The sequence below is a fragment of the Panthera pardus genome, unplaced genomic scaffold (genome assembly GCF_024362965.1).
Source record: "Panthera pardus isolate Hobbes unplaced genomic scaffold, ASM2436296v1 HiC_scaffold_23, whole genome shotgun sequence".
NCBI lineage: Eukaryota > Metazoa > Chordata > Mammalia > Carnivora > Felidae > Panthera > Panthera pardus.
Window position 1 is genome coordinate 6,521,734 of NW_026526799.1, and position 23,525 is coordinate 6,545,258.

The 23,525-nt window shown below is 46.5% G+C and overlaps 1 protein-coding gene across 1 annotated transcript in view; it reads right to left on the reverse strand.

Moving 5' to 3' along the window:
• ABHD2 (abhydrolase domain containing 2, acylglycerol lipase) overlaps positions 1-23,525 on the reverse strand; it is a 100,069-nt gene that overhangs the window by 33,494 nt on the left and 43,050 nt on the right. Inside the window, exons 4-5 of the mRNA XM_019460224.2 lie at positions 3,355-3,530; positions 528-695 (exon numbers count right to left, since the gene is read on the reverse strand). Coding sequence (XP_019315769.1) covers positions 528-695; positions 3,355-3,530 — 344 coding nt within the window. The remainder of the gene's footprint in view (positions 1-527; positions 696-3,354; positions 3,531-23,525) is intronic.

Here is a 23,525-nt window from a genome sequence, read left to right on the forward strand (position 1 = left end):
AGACTTCAACCAAAGGCCAGAAGCCTTTGTCTGAGTGTGAGAACCAGTTCCTGTCTTCAAAGACCTTGGGATCCCATGAGTTGTCGGTGTGCCAGATTCCCTTCTCACGGTCGTGCGTGTGCCTTACCGCAGCCCTGGCACGCCGGTCACCAGAGTCCTGAGGAATGAGCGTGAGGATGGGACCATGGGCAAGGGCATTGGCCGTCCGGCTCCTGGCCCTGCTCTGACACTGGCCAGCAGGGGACCTGGGGCAAAACCTTCCCCTGTGAGTTTCGCTCTCTGTCTCTAGGAGGCAGAATGAGATGGGGATGGCTACGGTGCCCATCTGAGAGGCTGATGTGAAGCGTGGCATCGTGAATGACTCCTGCCTTATCAAGCTGGCTGCCTTATCACCATGTGCCCCACTGCCGCTCGCAGACGGGCATAAATTCTGCACTTAGCAAGGTAAAGCTAGTTAAGCAGTTAACGGCACACTCGGAGTGCAAACAGCAGTAAGGGGGCCTCCAGTTGGCCGTGCCCGTACTTACCGTAGGTGAACATGCGTGGTGAGGTCAGCTCAATGTTGGGCAAGGCGCCCAGGTGGTTGAGCACGGCGCACCGGTAGCCATTTTTCTGCGCGTAGTCGACAAAGGTGCGGATGTACTGCTTCTCGCTGTGATTGGCGATTCCAGGGCAGATGACCATGGTAATGTCATCTACAGAGTGAAGAAAGAGAGCCCGACACATCCAGTAAACGGTGAGGATAAATGGCCACCATTACACATCCCCGGCTGAGAAAACAGCAGGAGGGAACTTCGCGTTGAATTTCACGCACTTCTCTGGGAAGAGTAGCCTTCCCTTCGAGCTGGAGTTGTCTACACCAGTGCTTCTCACACTATTTATGCCGAAGGGTCAGTTTTTAAAATTTCCGACCGTGGACAGATACTTTTGAAAACTAGGATACAAATCAATCACCGGAAAGACAAAATGAAAAAAAATTTAAATCTCCATTTCTTATTATTAGATTCGACAGATAAATTTCATCCAAGTGATGAAATATTATGTAGCCCTTAAAAATGATGAGAGACATCTTTACATATTCTGATAGGGCAAGCTCTCCAAAGCATAGTAAGTGGAAAAAAAGCAAGGTGCAGAAAACGGTTATGATAACGCTGCCGTCTGTGTGGAGGAAAAAAAGACATCTATGTTTATAAATGCATCCACTAGCTCTGGAGTCATACGTAAGAAACCTAACAGTGGGTACCACTGGGGAGGGCCCTGGGGCGGGGGGTGCAGGGGTGGAAGAGAGACTTACACTTTCTCTGTGTATCTTATAGGTACCTTTTGGATCTTCTATCATGAGCATGAATTACCCACTTGAAAACATGAATACCCAGTCTCCCTTTATTTTTAAGAAAATTTTTGCATAGTGTTCCTTTAAAAGGAAAGTGGTATCTAGGGTATCAAGTCTGATCATAAATGTCCCTTCCAAAAGTTAAGATAAAAACAACTTTTAAATTCTTCTTGAATGTGCAGAACTTTACAGACATGACCTAGCAGCCCCAGCTCTCGGACTCTTGCCTCAAATTTTATGGTTAAGGGTGCTCACCATAGAATTACGTACGGTAAGAAAACTGTGAACTCCACAGTGGATGAATCATTAAACGGTGGCATGACCATATTGTAGAATATTAATCGTTCAGATCATGGTTTTGAAGACTTTTAGGCTTTGAACGACAGGAGAAACATATAACATAATGGATAATCGTTCAGACTTTGGAAAAACAACGCATTTGAACTGGAAGGAAACACGATGGCAACAACAGAATTCTGGGTGGTGGGATTCTAGGTGGTGCTTATTTTCTTTTTAAAATATTCCTATGTTATCTAAATTTTCCAAAATGAGTTTTTATCCCTTTTGTAGCCAGGAAAAAAAAATCATGGAAAAGAAAAAAAAAAAAAAGGGCTGCTATTTCCTAGAGCATCTCTTGGACACGCATACGGAACCACCTTTATCCGTCCCCTTTTGGGGACGGGGGGTGATACACAGGAATGAGTAAACAAAACATCAAAGGTTTTCCCTTTTCAATTTTCCGTGTTGGTCCTGGGAGGAAGAACAGAGTGGTGAAATCAAATTTTGTGCTTTACTGGTAGGAACGAGAGCATTAGAAGCAAGAGAAAAAAGCATTTGATGGTACGGCGGAGAAATAAATATCTGAACGATGAGCTATGAGATGTGTACACACAATGGGGACTCCTAACCCATTCATTTATTCATTCCTTCTGGGACTGCTGAGTGGGAGGCTGCCGCTCGGGGCTCGGACCCCATAAGGTGACAGAGTGGCAGGTGCCGCGGAGAACTAAAGCAGGAAGGTGTGATGCATTTACACGGGAAGGAAACAGCAGCGAGGGGAGGTGGGGGCCGTCCCCCTGGGGAGGGGACATCTGAGGTGAGACCTGATGACAAGAAGGAGGCGGCCACGGGGAGGGAGGTCTGGGGACGAGTATTCCAGACAAAGGGAACATAAACTAAAGCTTCGTCGCTGGCTACTCAGCGGTTCCGGTTACTACGAATAACTCAGTGCTTTAACACGTTTACTGCAATTTACTCACAAATAGTCACCGAGCTCCTAAAAAACACTAGGTGCCTTGTGTACTTCAGAACTCAAAAGAACTCTCTCCCGGGAGGAGCAGCCGTCAAAGGAAGCCACCATGCTAACATGAGTCCTCACCGTGGACCCTTTCCGATGGGTCCCTACTCGGGGGCTGGACCGAGCGATGCGAAATTCTAGCAGCAGGGGCAGTTGGGGTGGCTTCTGACAGACGGGTATCCCACACCCTTGCATAAATGGACCTCGATGTGGCTTTTTGTCCATGGAAAGCTAAGCAGAGGGCACCTGAGAGCCTGTTATGTGCGAGTACCCAACAAATAAGACCAGCCTGCACTGCATCTCTGAGCCTCAGTTTCCTCATCCATAAAGTAAGGATAACAAGGTACCAACCTTGCTGCCAGGGTTAAGCGAGATTCCAGGATATTTAAAGCACTTAGAAGAGTCTAGCTTTTATTGCTGTCATCAAACCAGAGGCGTGGTCCTGGGGGGCCTGGGCTCCAAGTTCTCCCTCGACCCCTTACCCCCAGCTTCTGTATTTCGCAAGCGGATTCACAAACTACTCAACGATGTTCTCTGACGGGCCCTGCGCGGTGAGTTGCAAGCATGAGACAGAGCTAATCCCTGCGGCCGCTCCGAAGTGATGGACCTCAGGGGACTTCCTAGCAGCCCCCAGGTGTGACGGTGACTTGCTGGCATGAGGATCTCCACCGCGCTCCCTCACTGGCCGGTGTGATGGCCCAATCACAGACCCACGCTAGCTCACCTCCAACACAGTGCTCAGCCAAGGGCTCAAAGAGGTCGAAGGTCGAAGTGGCTCCGTCGGACATGGTGATGAACTTCCGGTGCCCGTACGGGTGTGGCGACCTCACCCTTCCCATCTTCCCATACAAGGCTGTTTGGATGTGCCCACTTTTCCCCCAGATCAACGGTGGGATGTATCTAAGAAAGAAGGAGAGGAGAGGTCAATTATCCCCACATTCCTTGAACAATGCGTGGAGACATTTTTGAGCAGGTCTTTCAACCTATTTAAGTTTTTTTCCAGACAAATTCTCTATACTAAGGATACATGAGACCTTCTTTAAAAGTTTTTTTTTTAAGGTTTTATTTATTTTTGAGACGGAGAGAGACAGAGCATGAGCGGGAGAGCAACAGAGAGAGAGGGAGACACAGAATCTGAAGCAGACTGCAGGCTCCGAGCTGTCAGCACAGAGCCCAACGTGGGGCTCGAACCCACGAACAGTGAGATCATGACCTGTGCCAAAGTCGGCCGCTTAGCTGACTGAGCCACCCAGGTGCCCCAAGATTTTCTTTTTTCTTTCTTTTAAAATTTTTTAAAAATGTTTTTATTTTTAGAGAGAGAGAGAGTGTGAACAGAGGGGCAGAGAGAGAGGGAGACACAAAATCCGAAGCAGGCTCCAGGCTCTGAGCTGTCGGCACAGACTTATGGACTGTGAGATCATGACCTGAGCTGAAGTCAGACGCTCAACCGAGGCACCCAGGCACCCCCCGCCCCAAGACTTTCTTTACCTTATATCCTTGCCACGATTTACCTCTTTTGCCCATTTATTAATACATCCTGCATCAGATTAGCTCTAGGAATCACCAGGACATGCTTACGTAGACAGGATTTCAAATTTACAGTGTTAAGGAATTCAATATGGGTTATTTCTCTAATGCACGTTAAAAAGAAAATAAGTAATACGTTTTGAACACATGCTAATTGACAGGGTTAGCCTCATTCTCAAACGGGCCCAGGGACTAATGCACACGAATGCACACTGCCTACACTCACTAATGTTCACTTCTTTGCCTTCCCCTAATAAGACAGGCCACAGCTACGGTGGTCACCCCACCGGCCAAACTGCTGCTCTCTGTTACACTGGGAAGGGCTGCAAGCTTTCCTAAGAGCCTATAGGTGTCTCGTGCGCGCGTTGTCGGGGGCACTGTGTGCCCTGGAGAATGTGCTGGAAGGGCAGAGCAGTGTAAGTATCGGGTTAAATGAAGGATGAAGGCTTATCAGCCTACGTCATGACGCCACCCTAACAACTGTCCTTCGTGAAAACACGCAGTGACTCTGGTCTCTGGGAGTAAATGCAAAAACCACACACTAGTTAATTACCAGGAAAGCAAGGTGCTCCTGGTTACAACTAAGAAATGATTCACAACCACAGCGTAAGGATGGTTCCCTTTACCGAAGCTGCCACTGGTTTCTCCTTCACGGCTTTGAGCCCAGGCATGGTGCTTGGCCAGGATTTGTGTTCTATATAGAATCACAGAACATAAAACAGGGTAATAACGTCCATCCTTCATCTCTGTATGATCTCACAGTGGTGAGCATTTTACTAAGGGTTTGCCTTAAACTATTTCCCAATTCATGCCTAGCTTCTCTATCACACCAGGTGATCCTAAAAGCCCTCCTTAAATGAAACCAGATTTGCTTTTTCTGTTTTGAATTCGTTAAGTCAGAAATTTAAGAGAAGTGACGCTATCACCCTACGCAAGCCAGTTCCCACACGTACTTCCTCTGGGAGGGTGGGGAGGAAAGAGTATTTTAAGACCTAAGGACATGAAGCCATTTGCCAGCATGACACCACAGGTGCAAATCTTAGTGCAGAGGCTACGGCATTTGGAAAGCAGACAGAAGCATTTATAAGAGATGAGTGGCTTATGACAGCAACGAAAAGCAAGCTTATAAAAATAACGTCAACTGGACAACTCAGCATGACACGAGATTTAGATCTGCAATTTATAAAGGGTTTCAAGACGACCAACTTGAACAATAAGTTATACATGGCGGGGAGAGGAGTGATCCAAGAAACCAAATTCCTGGTCGCTCCCAGAGGAAAGTTCAAAGAAAACTTAGTTTATAATACAAATTTAAAATAGAATTGTGCGAGGTTAACAGGTCAGAAGAATGGGCTACATTTCACATACCTATCTTCTGATCTGGTTTAGAATATAGTACAATCCCAGCACATGACAAAAAAGAATAAGATACAATTTTCTCTTGGCTGTTCACAGATGGCCCACATCATGACGACACGGGCGGTCATACTGATGCTGTGCTCCTGATTCAGGGTCACGTTACCTCTCTGAGGTGGCCTCCAGCCTCTCCTCTCATCCCCACTTACTCCAGCATCCACCTGCCAGCGGAGGAGGGAAAACAAAATATGTAAACCTGGCCAGCCCCGTCTACCGCGTGGGTCCTAACTTGGCCTAGGAGGCCCGCCGTGCCTGCCTGCTTACGCCTTTCAGTGTAAGTTCCGATAAACCCGAGCCACGGGCCCGGCTCCACTCCAAAGAGGCAGAGCTTGTGCTGAGCTATTTTCATCCCAAATGCCAAGCTGTTTCTTCTGCCTGGAATACGCTCCTTTTCTCCTTGCACACCCGTTGCTTTCCTCACCAGCTACAATTTGTTTTTCTTTTCTTTTTTAATTTTCTTTTAATGTTTTTATTTATTTTTGAGACAGAGAGACAGAGCATGAGCAGGGGAGGGGCAGAGAGAGAGGAAGACACAGCATCCAAAGCAGGCTCCAGGTTCTGAGCTGTCAGCACAGAGCCTGACACGGGGCTCGAACTTACAGACTGTGAGATCATGACCTGAGCTGAAGTCGGACGCTTAACCCACTGAGCCACCCAGGCGCCCCTACTATTTGTTTTTCAAGACTCACTTCCAATCAGGTCGCTGGGGGAGCTGCCCTTCTCTGTGCCTCCTGGCGAAGCACCCTGAGCAGAGCTCTGTCCCGGCGTCCAGGAGGCTCGACTGATATCAGGGCTCTTTACTGGCACATTCCTCCCCACCACCTGCGGGAGCCAGGCTTAGAAATCGTTGTGCCCATCCCCAGGGTGCTTCATACCCTAAGCATTTGGAAGGGCTGCTGAATGAATAGAGTACAGACCCACTTAGTGAATCTGAGAAGAAACAGATGTACTTAAAAAAATGATATGCACCATAATTATGGCAGTTGGACTGCAGCATGGGTGGTGCTTGGTGACTGTCCCCTTCCCAGGCCATCTGGCAGCATTCTCAGACCAGGCTGGGAGAAAATCCTGAAGGTGTGCATGTGCGTATACGTGCGTATGTGCACGCGTGTGCGTGAGAATAAGTGACCGCCTCGGGATCACCCGGGACTTTCTCACTTCAGCGTAAGGTCAGTTGTGCACAGTAGACGTTTCACAATCTTTAATTCTACCACCATAGCATCTACTGCTAAAACACTGTTTTTAATTAACTTCACAATAACACAACACCGGAGTTTACGAAATCGGACGTTTAGACAGCCCAGTTTTGCTGTGTGTTTTCCTCTGTTTATAGAAGTCATCCACAGATCACATGAAAAAACGAAAAAAAAAAAAACCCCACAAAAAACCGAAAAACTGGAATGGGTATAACTAGTTACGTGGTTTCAGTCAAGCAGCAAACGTGGACCAAAACAACAGACTATTCTGAAAGTCACATAAACACATAAGCAAGCACTTAAGAGACACTGCTGAAGTGTACAAGGAGGAAGCTGCTTTATTCTAACTACCTTTGTGATAGTGAATCTGAGAATATAGCTGCCAGTGACCCCACCTATCCCCAGGTCCTTGAGCCACTCTCCCCATCGGGGCGCCCCCTCCAGGAGTCTGGGCTGGCCTAGGACTAGTTTAGGCTGGTAGAACGTGGTAGAACGGCTGCTGTGCAGGGCTGGGGCTGGCCCTTCAAAGAGAAGCCTGGCAGTTTCTGCTTTCACCTCCTTGGAAGCCTGGCGCCATGTTGTAAAGGAGCCAGGGCTCGAATACCCAGTGAGTAGAGGCAACACGGAGGGCGTCTAGAAGATGCGACACAGAACCGAGTGCTGCGTGCGTTTAAAACTCAAGAGCAGCACCGTACCGCCTTCCAAAACAGATGGACCAATTTCTCATTTCCAACCGTCAGGCACGCAAGTGCCTCCCTCCCTCACCCTCATCAATAACTAGCTTTGTCAATCTTTGACATTTGGGCCACCCTGATGGGCCAAAAAATGGGTATTTAACTTCAACTTGTGTTTCTTAAGGCTGATCCAATCTATGGAAAACAACTTTCTTATCTGAATTTGCATTTTCCTGATCCATATGTTTATTAGTCATTCACATCTCTCTTACGTAAATTGTACCCTTTGTCCATTTTTCTGTTACATTTTTATCTTTTTCCAATCCATTCATAGGTACTGTTCTTGTCACCCCTGCACGTCATTGTCTATTTTATGTTGCAAACGCTTTCTCCCAATTTAAGTATATTTCAATTTTATCACTTATCTTACATAACTTTCATATTTTGTGGTTAAATTTGTTAGGTTTCTTTCTTTTTTTTTTTTTTTTTTTAACGTAGGCTCCACACCCAGGCTGAAGTTCAACATAGGGATTGAACTCACAACCCTGAGGTCAAGAGTCAGTGCTTAACTGACTAAGCCCCTCCGATGGGCCTAAGATTTTTGTTTAAAAAAAATTTTTTTTAATGTTTATTTATTTTTGAGACAGAGAGAGACACAGCATGAGCGGGGGAGGGGCAGAGGGAGAAAGAGACACAGAATCCCAAGCAGACTCCAGGCTCCGAGCTGTCAGCGCAGAGCCCGACGCGGGGCTCCAACTTGTCAACTGGGAGATCATGACCTGAGCTGAAGTCGGATGCTCAACCGACTGAACCACCCGGGCGCCCCTGATTTTTGTCTTTAAAGTAATCTCTACACCTTACGTGGGGCTCAAACCCATATCCCTGAAATCAAGAGTCACATGTTCCTCCGACTGAGATAGCCAGGTGCCCCGATTTGTTAGGTTTTTCTGTTAAAACCTTTGTGTTTTGCATTTTGTTTTAAAAAGAGCTATTCTAGCACCCAATTTTAAATACATTTCCCAATATTTCCTTTTATTATGCCTACAGTTAAAAAAATTTTTTTTAATGTTTATTTCTGAGAGACAGAAAGAGACACAGCATGAGCAGGGGAGGGGCAGAGAGAGGGAGACAGAATCCAAAGCAGGCTCCAGGCTCTGAGCTGCCAGCACAGAGCCCGATGCAGGGCTCGAACTCACGGAGTGTGAGATCATGATCTGAGCTGAAGTCGGACGCTCAACCGACTGAGCCACCCAGGCGCCCCTATCTATTTGTCTATTCTTTTTTTTTTTTTTTTAATTTTTTTTTTTCAACGTTTTTTATTTATTTTTGGGACAGAGAGAGACAGAGCATGAATGGGGGAGGGGCAGAGAGAGAGGGAGACACAGAATCGGAAACAGGCTCCAGGCTCCGAGCCATCAGCCCAGAGCCTGACGCGGGGCTCGAACTCACGGACCGCGAGATCGTGACCTGGCTGAAGTCGGACGCTTAACCGACTGCGCCATCCAGGCGCCCCTCTATTTGTCTATTCTTATGCCAATATGACTCTGCCTTAATGAATATAGCTTTATGGACTATTTTGAGCAGTAACAGTGCAGGCCCCCCCTTCACTTGTCTTTTTTAAAATTCTCTTGGCAGATTTTTGCCATTTTATTTTCCAGATGAATTACAGGATTAGCCTGTTTCATGACAAACTTGGAATTTCTAATTGGAAACACACCAAACTCCGATATTACCTTGGGTAAAATTGGCACGTTTACAGTTTTTACTGGTCCCATTAAAAAACGTGCAGTATCCGTATATTATTCAAGGATTTATGTCCTACAGTAAAACTTCATAGCTTGCTTCACGTTCCAATGCTCAGTTTTTACTACACGAATTTGCATACATTTCTACTCTTTTTTTTTTTTTTTTTTTAATTTCTACATTTTTAAAAAAGCTATTCTTAGAGTTAGCATCTGGGCATGTTTCACTCCTAACTCCCTGAAAGCTGCATCTCAGTGCTAACACATACGGTGGTTTGTCCAAAGTGCTGTGGCCAGTGGTTAATAAACGCTTGTTACTAAGAAAGAAGCTAGACCACAACGAAATATAGAGGCCAGGATGTCCTTATCTTCTGCATCAATTTATAAGCAACACCTGGCTAGTGCCCAATGGGCAAGGCCGTAAGGGAGAATCTAGATCTCCCTCCCACCCACATCCCTCCAGACAAACACACGCTGCCTTCGGACGGACGGAGTTCACATCAGCAAGGACAGATGGTTGCCGGGCTGTTTACAAAAGAGCCGGAAAAAAGTTGACTAATGCTGATCCTTGCCCTCAATCTGCGGGTGACCAATCGATTCTTTCCATGGGGACGTGGGTTCCTTGGTTGTACATCAAACTACTTTATAGCAACTGAACCCAGACTTAGCTGTCAGGCCCTCTGATTCTCCCCAGCAGCTCTCTAGCAAACTGGCAGAGGCCTGGCATACATACGACATCCGAGACTGGGCCCTGGACCCCTACTTCCGGCAGGTACCGTCCGGTGACCTAGATGCTCATTAGCAGTTACTCCTTGGTTCTAATTTTACTTTTGTTTCAGACAAGATGTTTTGGTTAAAATGACACAATCCAACTCCGACTAACTTAAGAAGGGACTATGCGGGGCGCCTGGGTGGCTCAGTCGGTTAAGCGGCCAACTTCGGCTCAGGTCACGATCTCGCGGTCAGTGAGTTCGAGCCCACGTCGGGCTCTGTGCTGACAGCTCAGAGCCTGGAGCCTGTTTCGGATTCTGTGTCTCCCTCTCTCTCTGCCCCTCCCCTGTTCATGCTCTGTCTCTCTCTGTCTCAAAAATAAATAAACGTTAAAAAAAAAATTTTTTTTTTAAATAAAAAAAAAAAGAAGGGACTATGCTGGGGTGCTCACCAAATGGACAAGAGGCTGGAGGACCAGCTTCTAGGAAAGAAACTGGGGCTACTTGACGTATGTGCTCTTTATACAGCAGCACCCCAGGAGCCAATGCCCCACGAGTGGGGTGTCCAGAAGAAGGGAATTCTGGAGGGCGGAGCAGTGCATCTTGATTTATTACCTGCATATAATGGGAGAGAAGGACTTGCCCAAAATGCCCTTGGAGAGGAAGAATGGTGCTGGGCAGCCAGAAAGGGACAAATGCTCCCAACAAGGTTTTGGGCTCGACTTGTCTTTGCTACAAGTGGCTTCGTTAGTGCCCTCGGTACCCCACGACCCTCTTCAAACCATCACGTTCCCAGCTAGTTCTTCCAAAGTCTCTTCTTTCTGTCTTTGTTCCCAACCTTGGTCCCAACTCAGCATTTCCCATAATTCTCAAATGTATTTACTTTGAAGCCTCTGCCTCACCTATAACACAGTGTGGATCACAAACAGGCAACCTACTTGGCTCAAGTGGTATTTTTTATCACACTCCCATCTTTCTGAAAGCAAAGTTTATCACATATGAGTGTGTGCTGTTTTCTTTAAAGGAGAAATCTAGACAAGGAGAGTTTTTATGACTCCTGGTCAATCTTTACCGGTCTTAAAGGAGCACACTTTTTGCAACTCACCACATTGCCCCACTGGTTTTTTTTGAAGGTAACATTCATATAACATGAAATTAACCTTTAAAAATTTTTATTTTAGAGAGAGCTCATGCGCACAAGCAGAAGAGAGGCAGAGGGAGAGAGAGGAAGGGAGGAAGGGAGAGAGGAAGGGAGGGAGGGGGAGAGAGGAAGGGAGGGAGGGGGAGAGAGGAAGGGAGGGAGGGAGAGAGAGGAAGGAAGGGAGGGAGAGAGAGGAAGGAAGGGAGGGAGAGAGAGAAAGGGAGAGAGAGAAAGGGAGAGGAAGGGAGGGAAGAAGGGAGGGGGGAGGGGGGGAGGGGGGAGGGAGGGAGGGAGGGAGGGAGGGGAGAGAGAGAGAGAGAGAGAGAGAGAGAGAGAGAGAGAGAGAGAGAATCTAAAGCAGCCCTGCCACAGGCCTCAACCCCATGACTGTGAAATCATAACCTGAGCTGAAATCAAGAGTCAGACGCTTAACCAAGTTACCCAGGCGCCCCTGAAACGAACCACTTTAAAGTGTACAATTCCATGGCATTTAGTACATTCACAATATTGTATGCTTATCACCTCTATATGGTGATGAACGTTTCTTTGCTCCAAAAGGAAACTTCGTGTGTGTTAAGCAGTCACTCCCCATTCTCCCCTCCCTCTACCCCCGGAAACCACTAATCTGCTTCCAGTTTCTATGGAATTCTGTATTCGGGATGTTTTCTAGAAATGGAATCATTGAATATGTGACTTCTTGTCTTGTGATTTTTCACTTAGCATAAAGTTTTCAAGGTTCATCCATGTTGTAGCATGTATCAGCACTTCATTCCTCTCTATGGCTGAATAAGATTTCATTATATGCACATACCTACCACATTTTCTTTATCCATGTATTGGTTGATGGACATTGGGTCGTTTCCACCTTTTGGTGAAAGGTGGAAACTGTGAACAGGGCTGCTGTGGACATCTGCATACAAGTATTTGTTTGAATACCTGTTTTCAGTTCTTTTGGGTATATATCTAGGATCAGAATTTCCGGGTCATATGGTAATTCTATGCTTAACTTTTTGTGGAACCTCCAAACTATTTTCCATAGTAGCTGCACAATTTTACGCTCCTACCAGAAACACACGATAGTTCCAATCTTTCCACGTTGTCACCAACACTTGTTTTTTACTGTTGTTTTTTTTTTTTTCATTGTTACAGCATCTTAGTGATATTAAACCTACTCTTTTGACGGCAGGCCATTCCTTTCCACTCTGTCTCTACTTCCATCTCTATGTTTAATATTTATCACAATTTAAAAAATGAATTAGTTGAGAAATAAACACATACAATCAGTCTCATTCATTCCTACAATGGCTATTGTCGGTGGAAAGGCTTGAAGCAGAATAAAGTTGGCAACAGTCAAAACTGCATGCGGTATACTATGGGACTGTCTAAAAATTGACAAAAGAATCCAGCTTTTACAAAAGCATTTAGACTTGCAAAACGTAACCTAGAGAATTGGACTTGGTGGGAATAATAGCCATGAGAAAACTTGCTACAGCAGAAGCTATAGTCAGTGACACATCATGTGGACAAGAAACTGCTTCTAAGCTTCGTGGTAAAATTTAAATGGAAAACAAACCTGATGAAGATAAAATTGAACTGTCTTGCGTTCAAAAATCATCATGGAATCACACTGGGTCAGTAGAATTTGTTTCAGAAAGTATTCTCTAGGATGATTTAATGTTAGCATCACTTGGATGAAAACGCTTGTATTTTAAATGTCCCTGGGTTCTGCCCCTCCTGACTCCTCCTATGGCAGTGCAGGTGGCTAGAACCTAGCTCACACTCTACTCTGGCATGTTCCTCCTTCCTGGGCCAAGAAAGGCAAGAGACTCGGAACCAACAAAGGAGACGATACCGGCTGGAAGGTAATACAGAAGTAGGGAGGGGAGAAGACCCACACTGCTGGGGCCACTCAGGGTCTGTGGAGGGGTGGGTGGGCAGGCCACTGACAGGCTCAGCCAGTTAAGCATCTGATTGTGGCTCAGGTCACAATCTCACGGTTTGTGAGTTCGAGCCCCGCTTCGGATTCTCTGTCTCCTCTCTCTGCCTCTCCCCCACTCATGCACGCACGCTTTCTCTCTCAAAAATAAACGAAAAAAAATATTGGGCTTATCTAGAACCAACGTAAATGGGACTTCACATATCTTAAATAGTCAACAGCCAGCCTCTAGCTTTAAAAATATATCAAATTAACATATGCATATTCTAGTGTTGGCCATTACGAAATTTTTTTTTAATATTTATTTCTGAGAGACAGAGAGAGAGAGATCATGAGCAGGGGAGGGGCAGAGAAAGAGGGTCCAGAAACCGAAGCAGGGTCCAGGCTCGGAGCTGTCAGCACAGAGCCCGGCGCGGGGCTCAAACTCATGGACTGTGAGATCACGACCCGAGCCAAAGTTGGACGCTCAACTGGTTGAGCCACCCAGGCGCCCCAAGGTGTTGCCCATTTCTAAAGCTACTGCCAACCAGGGGTTTTTCAACAACACGGCGAGCCCTGGTATTTATTCCTGATATAAATCTGCTTATTGAGAAACAGTACGTAAGGGCCTCCAGGCCAGAAGCTGACAGCAAACAGGAGAAAGGACAAACACGCAGACCAAATTCCAGGGCTCTGGCCAAGTTCAAGACAACGATCGTCAGGGCGGACCATTCGGGAGCGACCCCTTCCTCCACGGCAGTGTGGTGTGGTCACGTCTCACCCACGGCCTGGTCCTCAAGGTAAAGGGTGAAACTTCCCACTAGAGGCAAATACCCCCGAACATGCCTGAGGAAGGAACACGCTGTCTCAGCGAGCGGGGCCCGGCGGTGCTCTTCCAGTGCCGGCGGGTGGCTGGGGCTGCACGAAGCGCAGGCAGCACCGGGGCCTTGAGGTTAGGGTTGTGCCGTGAAGCAAACGAGCACGGCCGATGCTGCCTCCTGCACAGAGTCACAGGGCCCGCGGGGCCTTGCACTTGCTTCCCGAGCGGGGAAGTGCCGAGTGGCCAGCACGGATGGAGTCGAGTGCGACAGTGCGTGTGTGCACGCACCTGTGTGTATGGGTGTGCGCGTGCACACGTGCGTGTGTGCGTACGAGCGTGTGTGCACGTGCGTGGTTCTCTCTTTCCCGGTGTACACAGTTGAATCTGCATATGTTCAGTAGACACGTGCTAGAACTCCGCTAGAAAGAGCATCAGGTAATAGTTAAATATTGTAACATTAAAAAAAAAGCAGCAAGGAATTCCTCTTTAATTCACACCCCGCCGAAACTCAAAGGTACTGGGCAGAAGGAGCTCCCAAAACACAGCAATCTATCTGCAGGATTTCCTGGGGCCCCCACAGCCACCCCACCTTGGCTATGCATCTAGAACTTACTGTCGAGGTTTAAAAGGTCATCTGACAAAATGAGTGGCCCTCTTCTCAAGGGTTTGTAACTTTACACGTTAGCATTTGTGAACGCAGCCCTTGACTCGAAGCCTCCCAAGTCCACAGGCCCCGACCTTGTCCCCTGGGCAGGCCGCTCACTCTACAGACACGGGTCCGCCATTTTATACTCTGCCCCTCACGGTTCCCTCTCCTTCCGCAAGCCCAAACCAAAGGGACACTTCAGTGTCACTTCAGGAGTGACAATGTCCTGCAAACCTCACTTTCAAGTGGCTGATAGTGTCCTTGGCTGGCTTTGTGCCAACCAGCAGGCAGAAAGCGAGTCAGGTGCTGGGGCCGTTTAGGAGACATGGGCTCAGGACGTTTCCTCAATCTCCAGAGAATGCCCATCTCACGAGGCCCTCCTCTCTGCTCCAAGCACACATTCAGGTAAAAAAAAAAACATTTCCATTTCAAGAAAAATATTTGTCCAGTGAGCAGAAAGATGACCTTTATTCTGAACAAGAGATCTGATTTGCGAGTGACAACAGGGACCAGAGATGCCTCCTGGAGCAAGCAGCTGGCATCTGGGACCAAACCAAAGACCTGTTCTCGGACAGCCTGCCTCGGCCTCTGTTTTCTTTTGGTTCTTATATATTGAGTCAATAGAATTCAGAGATTAGCAAGCCTAATCTGCTCACGGAGGGTTCACAGTCTGGGGGTGAAAGCACACGAGGACAGACAACTACTGTCATGGAGGGGACTGGGCACTGGGGTCAGAAAGGCAGAAGGGGGTGATCTTACGGGGAAGCTTAGTCACATGGCTGAGAAGTACCAGTTTAACCCAGTGCGTGATGGGGAGTGTTAAGGACCGAACGTCTGTGTCCCTTCAACATTCATGTGTTGAAGCCCTGCCCCTGCCCCCGCCCCTGCCGCTGTGATGGTACGTGGAGGTGGGGCCTTTGGGAGGTGAGTGAGTTTAGATGAGGTCATGAGGGGAGAGCCCCAAGGTGAGACTGGTGTTCCTACAAGAAGAGGGGGAGAGACCACAGCTCTCCCGAGGCCACAGAGAGAAGGTGGCCATCTACAAGCCAGGAAGACGGCTCTCACCAGGAACCGGATCTGCTGACACCTCATCTTGGACTTTCCAGCCTCCAACAACAGTGAAAAATAAATACCTGTCGTCTAAGCCACCAATTTCACGGCATTTTGTTATAGCGGTCTGAGTTAAGACAGGGAGCGTGAAGTCCTCAGAGAGCAGGGACGTTCTGAGCATCCGACCTCTGTGTCAAGGACTGGACTGTCTCTCATTTAGTCAGTACAACAGCTCTGAGTGACGGTATCGCCCCTGTTTTACAGATGAGAAAAACAGAGCCTTGACTTGCCTCATTTTGCAACGTCAGGCTGAGAGGACAAGCGTCTGGCTTCAGTTCAGAGCTTTTCCTACTATGGCACAGTCAAGATACATCAACTCCCTCAAACACAGATTAAAATAACAAACGTCTTTGTGCCTGTTTTTTTCCTGTCTGATCATCTGTCCGCACGTTATATTAAATCATGTTTCTCCCAACTGAGAATTGAAGTTGTTAGAACTCCACTTTGGTTTTCTTAGCATACATGAAACAAAAAACCATTTCTTTGATTTCACATGTGTTTCACAACTGTAGCCGACTTCTTAATGTCAGCGAAGTTCTTTTGGGCAGATTAATCATCTGGAGGGTGATTCATTTGAATTCACATTTGAATATTTCTAGGACGAGGGCAGGGTCTCCCCAAAAGTAAGGAGACGCAGGAGAGAGGCTGGAGGTGCTGTGGAAAGGCAAGAGGTGTCTGATTTGGGGAAGCATTTTTATCCTCTGTTAATGAGGGAGGCTAAATTAATTAGGATGAGCGTCAGTGGGAGGGGGGGAGAGGGGGTGCACGCAGGGGGCAAAGTTTTGTGGCAGCTCCAGAAGTCAGAAAACTGAGCTCCAGGTCATTGTGCGTGTGTGTGCACATGTGCACACACACGCATACGTGCAGGTGTGCACGTGAGCACGTGTGTGTGTGTGTGTGTGTGTGTGTGTGTGTGTGTGTGGTGAGGAAGCAGGGAAGCTATAGGGCCCTTTCGAGGTCAGGGGAACATTTACAGGCATTTACCCTGGATCCTGACCTTCCAGAGCTTCCCCTCCACAGGCCCTGAACTCAGGACTCCTGCTCCTCCTCCTATGGACCCCTGTGGTTCCCCCTGTGGCCTCTCTCCCCTCATCCGGCCTGGCCGATGTGAGCCTACCCCACTGGGCGTCAGCCTTCTCCACCCGTGGGGCGGACCCTGCACGACATCACACCAGTGCTACTGGGGAGGCAGGGAAAGGACTTCATCATTTGCTTCGGGACTTTCATCTCAGAGTGGCAAGTGGCAGATTCAGCTTCCCAAACACCCATTAATAAGCTCATCAGAAATCTGCTTTGCGCACAGCGTTTTCCCCCACCGGGCAAATACTTCTTCACAGCTGTCGCACATTACATTTTCGCCGTCGTTGCTAGATGTTCTATTCCTGAATTTCAGGATTATGCACAGGAAAATTCCAATGCAGAGATATATTCTGTTTCTGCCCGAAGTGACCAAAAGTGGCCTGAGGAAACGAGAGAAATCAAATTCTGTTCCTGTGACTGGTTTCTAAACATGGGACAGAGGCCACCAGGCCGAGGTGGCACATCTATGACCCATCCTCTATCCTGTGCGAGCTATAAGACACGAATGTTAGAACAGGTAAAGGAGTCACGATAAAACTGCTTAAAAACAAACCACGCTCTTTTGCTTCAAGGAAAAATAAACTCAATTTTCAAGTTCAAAGAAAACCAGTTAGAAACCCTCAGGATTGTATTCACACGTTAAACGTATCTGATCCCATTATCTTTCTGCTCCGCAAATAGCTTTTCGGACCGGTCACACCCCTCCCTACGCAGAGGAAAGCGCAACCCTCTTTCCTGTGCCTCTGGACCTGGTCTTTTTTTTTTTTTTTTTTTTTTTTTTTTAATTTTTTTTTTTTCAACGTTTTTTATTTATTTTTGGGACAGAGAGAGACAGAGCATGAACGGGGGAGGGGCAGAGAGAGAGGGAGACACAGAATCGGAAACAGGCTCCAGGCTCCGAGCCATCAGCCCAGAGCCTGACGCGGGGCTCGAACTCACGGACCGCGAGATCGTGACCCGGCTGAAGTCGGACGCCCAACCGACTGCACCACCCAGGCGCCCCTGGACCTGGTCTTGACGCTGCTTTCAGGGGGCTTGTAGCTTATGAAGAGGCTGCAGGGTTCCACCTGCCAAGTGTCACCCATGAAAGAGCCTGTCCTGCCGAGAGCCAGTCACATATTAGTTACCCAGGTAGGAGACTGTATTGTAGACTCGCTCGGCTCATCTACCCTTTGCCCAGAGCCCACTCCTCCCAGCCTCACCCTCCCTATTGCTAAATTAGGGATTTGGGAAACCTGCTGGTGCTGACCAGACAGGGCGTGTGCTGATGCCCAGCACACTGGACACCTACCTCTGTTTTGTCCCTGTCTCCCCTGACCCCCCTCCCCTGTCACTCACACAGATGTCAACCGGCTGCTCTCTGCCCGATCCAGGGTTGCCTTTGGTCTGCTTCTCAGCCCGAGGCCACCTCGAAATCTGTGCCAGGTCTGGGCAAGAGGGGAGACGGGAGCTGAAAAGTCACATTGGATTTGCTACTATTCCTCATGGGGGACCTAGAATACCTAAATGTGAAGGTCTTGGATGATCTACCTGGAATGCTCTCCAGGAATGCCTTAATCAAGAGACGACTTCTAAGAATTAAGATGCTGACATGGCAACATCAAGCTCATGCCTTGCTTTTCCTTCATGTGCAGAAAATAATTCACAAAATGGCAAGCCACAACGTTAGAAAAAAGGTGGGTTCTTCAAAGCCATCTACACATTCAATGCAATCCTGCATTCTTCTCAGAGCTAGAACAATCCTAAATTTGCATGGAACCACGAAAGACCCCAGATAGCCAAAGTAATGTTGAAAAAGAAAACCACAGCGGGAAGCATCACAATCCTGGACTTTAGCCTGTACTACAAAGCTGTAATCATCAAGACAGCATGGTATTGGCACAAAAACAGACACATAGACCAATGGAATAGAATAGAGAACCCAGAATTGGACCCACAAATGTATGGGCAAATAATCTTTGACAAAGCAGGAAAGAATATCTAATTCTAAAAGAGACAGTCTCTTTGGCAAATGATGCTGGGAGAAATGGACAGCAACATGCAGAAGAATGAACCCGGACCACTTTCTTAAAACACCAAAGTAAATTCAAAATGGATGAAAGACCCAAATGTGAGCCGGGAAACCATCAAAATCCTAGAAGAGAAAACAGGCAACAACCTCTTTGACCTCAGCCCCAGCAACTTCTTACTTGACACGTCTCCAGAGGCAAGGGAAACAAAAGCAAAAATGAACTATTGGGACTTCATCAAGATAAAAATCTTCTGCACAGCAAAGGAAACAATCAACAAAACTAAATGGCAGCCAGCAGAATGGGAGAAGATATTTGCAAATGACATATCAAATAAATGGTTAGAATCTAAAATCTATAAAGAACTTACCAAACTCCAGACCCAAAACACAAATAATCCAGTGAAGAAATGGGCAGAAGACAGAATAGACATTTTTCCAAAGAAGACATCCAGATGGCTAACAGACAAGTGAAAAGATGCTCAACATCACTCATCATCAGGAAAATACAAATCAAAACCACAATGAGATACCACCTCACACTGGTCAGAGTAGCTAAAATGAACAACTCAGGAAACAACAGATGTTGGCGAGGATGTGGAGAAAGGGGAACCCTTGCGCACTGTTGGTGGGAATGCAAACTGGTGCAGCCACTCTGGAAAACAGTGTGGAGGTTCCTCAAAAAATCAAAAATAGAACTACCCTAGGACCCAGCAATAGCACTGCTAGGAATTTATCCAAAGGATCCAGGAGTGCTGATGCATAGGGACACAGGGACTCCAATGGTTATAGCAGCACTCTCAGCAATAGCCAAATTATGGAAAGAGCCCAAATGTCCATCAACTGATGAATGGATAAAGAAGATGTGGTGTATATATACACAATGGGATACTACTTGGCAATGAGAAGTAATGAAACCATGCCATTTACAACAATGTGGATGGAGCTGGAGGGTATTATGTTAATTGAAATAAGTCAGTCAGAGAAAGACAGACATCGTATGTTTTCACTCACATGTGGAAGTTGAAAAACTTAACAGAAGACCATGAGGGAAGGGAAAGAAAAACAAAAGGTTACAAACAGAGAGGGAGGCAAACCATAAGAGATGTTTAAATACAGAGAATAAACTGAGGGTGGTAGGGGATGGGGGGGCGGGGAAAACGGGGGATGGGCACTGAGGAGGGCACTTGTTGGGATGAGCACTGGGTGTTGTAGGTAAGTGATGAATCACAGGAATCTACGTCGGAAGCCAAGAGCACACCGTATACACTGTACGTTAGCTAACTTGACAATAAATCACACACAAAAAAAGAAAATCTAAAAAATAAAATACAAATAGCAAAAAAAAAAAAAAAGAAAGAAAAAGATGTGTTCTTAAAATATTTAATAAAAAATATGCTTCTGTCAGTAACTATATACGTCATCACTGCTAACCCACATTCAAAACTTTACTCTGTTCCTGTTCCCAGGGAGATCACGACCATGAGAAGATTAAGAAGAAAATTTTATAATGCGCTTTAGGGCTTTAGAGAGTGGAACAAAAAAACTTGCATTGGAAAACACAGCACTACAAGCATGCTAAATCTCCCTCAGTTTCCTATAAGTTTAACAGAGTCACAGTAAAAAAAAAAAAGTTTTTTTTTCGTATTTGAAATTAAACAAGCATTCTAAAGTTCATACGGAAAACTGAACCAGCTATAATTACCAAGGAAATTATGAAAAGAAGTGTAAGTGAGGGGGAGTTAGCACCACCCCCAATGCCTATAATAAAAAAAACATTTAAAAACTATGAATCTGCTAATGGTATATATATATATTCAGGATTATCGACAGAATGGAACAGACTGGAAATATACCTAAATATATCCGAGAAATTTAGTTGGAGAAAAAGGTGACATTTCAGTAAATGGGGTAAAGATGGCTTGTTCAATAAACAGTGTTGAGTAAAGGGAAGCCATTGACAAAAATTTCAGTTGGAGCCACACTTCGTGCCAGGATAAATTCCAGAGAAAGTTTATTTCAAAGTAGAAAATGGCATCATACGTGTGCTAGAAAAAAGTGTGGAATTAAAAAATATATATATCGTACAATGAAGACCTTTCTAAGAAAAACAGAAATCCCAGAAGCCGAAAGAAACAATCAAAAGATTTAACTCTGCAAACATTTTTTTTTTTTTAAAAACTTCGCATGGCAAATACCACCATGGGCAAAGTAAAAGACAAATGACAAACTGAGAATAAATATTTGCATCGCATATCACAAAGGGCTAATATCCCCAGTACATACAGAACTCTCCGAGGTGATCAGGAAAAAGACCAACGACTGTCAGAAAATGGGCAGTGGCTACCAATACGCAGTTAATAGAGAGGGAAAGAAAAATTGTTCTTAAATGTAAAAAAGACGCACAGCCTCTTTCATAAGGGGAAATACAAATAAAAAATCACAGTAGGAAAATACTTTTTGCCTACCAGATGGGCAAGTATAAAAAAGTAGGAGACCCCCTTCTGTTGGCAAGGTATGGGGGGAAGAGACTCTCCCTTGGGGCTGGCGCGGACGGGCTGAGGGCACTGGCCAACGTTTTCCATGCACATTCCCCTCCGACCCAGCGATTCCATTTCCAGTTTTTCCTCCATGGACAGGTACGCATCCGTCAATGCAAAATGACGTGTTATGGCATTGTGAAAGTGGGTTAGAAACAAATGAAACCTCCATCAGCAGAGGGATGAAACAGGAGTCTCCATTCTGGAATACCAGCGCGTGACGGAGGCGATTCCTACACTCACGTGGCAACACCTCTCAGTGATATTTCACGAAGAGGAGCGAGGTGCACAGAGTATATGGTATGCGGCCCCGTGCAATAAAAGGAAAAGCAATATGTGAGCGTGCATGTGTGTGTAAGTGCTGGTTTTGCGTGAAAAAAAAAATCAAGAAACTGGGAACGTGTAACCGTGATAAATGCACTCGGATACATGGGGGAGCCTAAGGACAGCAAGGACAACACTGGAGGAAAGAGAGAGCAAGGTCACAGGCTCTACTGGTGGAGAGAACTTCTGGGAAACAGCCGCTGCTTCTTGAGCAAGGTGAGCCCTGAGCTGAAAGCGAGAGGAAGGAAATGATACAGCTGCCCTGGAGCTTTCAAGGAGAGGAACACAGTTCCAAAAAGCTGAAAGAAGCCACTGTTGACGGCTGTGGGGTTGCTCTGCCAAAATGGCTGCCCTCTCCTCGGGCATGAGAACGCAGGAAAACAGTTCCTCAAAGAGTCAGCAACTCCACCCTTGTGAAGAGGCACCACAGCCCAGGCACCAACCCTTCATTCTTGTCCACACAACAAGACAGAGCACCGCAAAACCATACAGATAAGCACGTTCTAGAAAGTTCTGCTAAAGCAAAGTCTCTCTCTCTCTTTACCTGTGAAGGACAAATGCGAAAGGCAGCGAGCGGCTGGTGTCACTGCTTATACTTATTATTGGCAATGAACGACACCTGGCTTTCAAAACCATGAAGGATGGAGTGTATGTTCAGAGTCCTTCTGATTTTATTTCGTATCAAGTTGAAACAGCTAGAAGAAATAAGAAGTTTAAAATTCGTCCATATCCTCACAACCCTTACAAAAGGACTTCATTTTTGTTTCCTTTATATCTGTATTTATTTGAATTTAGAGTATTTACTTCGTTAAATAGTAATATGTAAGTATGTAATTTTGTCCTTTTTCCCCCATATCCATAGTTACTATATTAAGTTCTAGATGGCTGCACAAAATTCTATCCTGTTTAGTAGCTACAATTTAGGGAGTAAACATTTACGTAGCACCTTGTATGGGTGCGTTACGTAATCTGATTTACCCTCTACAGCAACTCTTACTGTTGGGAAATCCCCTTTGTTTATAGACCAGAAAACCAAGTGTCCCAAGAGCTGGTAAGCAGCAGACCCTGCCTTTGAACCCCAGTGCGTGTCTGACCTGACCGCCCACGTGCTCTCCCCTGCGTTACACTATTGCTGTCTCTAGCGTGGGGCACGTCTGTGCCCAACGTCTACCACGATAAGCGGTGCTGGTGGAATATCTTCCCATATTCCATTTTTTCCTTTCTAGATTACTTTCTTCATTTCAGTCAACATACGTGTCCATATTCCAACAAGATGGCTCCTCACCTTCTCCACTCCCAATTCCTGCTTCGGAGAGACTGCTATTTTCAAGTCTTTTAGGGTCCCTGTCACCCCATACGTGCCTCCGTACTTCTGGATGCCGTGCCTGGAGGGCTGGCTTTTGCACGCGTTTCCTGGTAGCCTACTGAATTCCCTGCTGTGGAGACCGTCAGCTCTAATACACCGCCCCTAAAACACGCACCGTCCCCTCCCTCGTTCTTTCAACCTTGGTACAGCAACACCTTTGGTTACGTTAATTTTCAGTGTTCATATGATGATGTAAATCAGTCACAACTCAGTCACATATCCTTTTGGTAAAGTTCCTCATTTTCCCCAGGTTATCACTTTTGTCATTTCCTCAGTAGCTTAGCGCATCGACCGCCAGCTTATTTCCAAATTCTGAGGGACACTAGGTCTCTGCACAAAGACATCAGGCAATCAGTGGTTTCACTTTCTCCTGGAGACACCGTTCGGGGAGCCCTCCCTCCATCCTGCAAGGACCCCTCAGCTCCCTCCTGCATCCCGGGCCCCAAGGCCACTCTTCCTTGGCTTCCTTCCTTTGGGAGAGGCTGGCTTCCACTAGCTTCTTGAGAAAAAGTGACTTGGAAAAGAGAAAAACACCTTTTCTTTTTTTTTAATGTTTATTTTTATTTTTGAGAGAGAGAGAGAGAGAGAGGGAGAGAGAGAGAGCGTGCAAGCAGGGGAGGGTCAGAGAGAGGGAGACACAGAATCTGAAGCAGGCTCCAGGCTCTGAGCTGTCAACACAG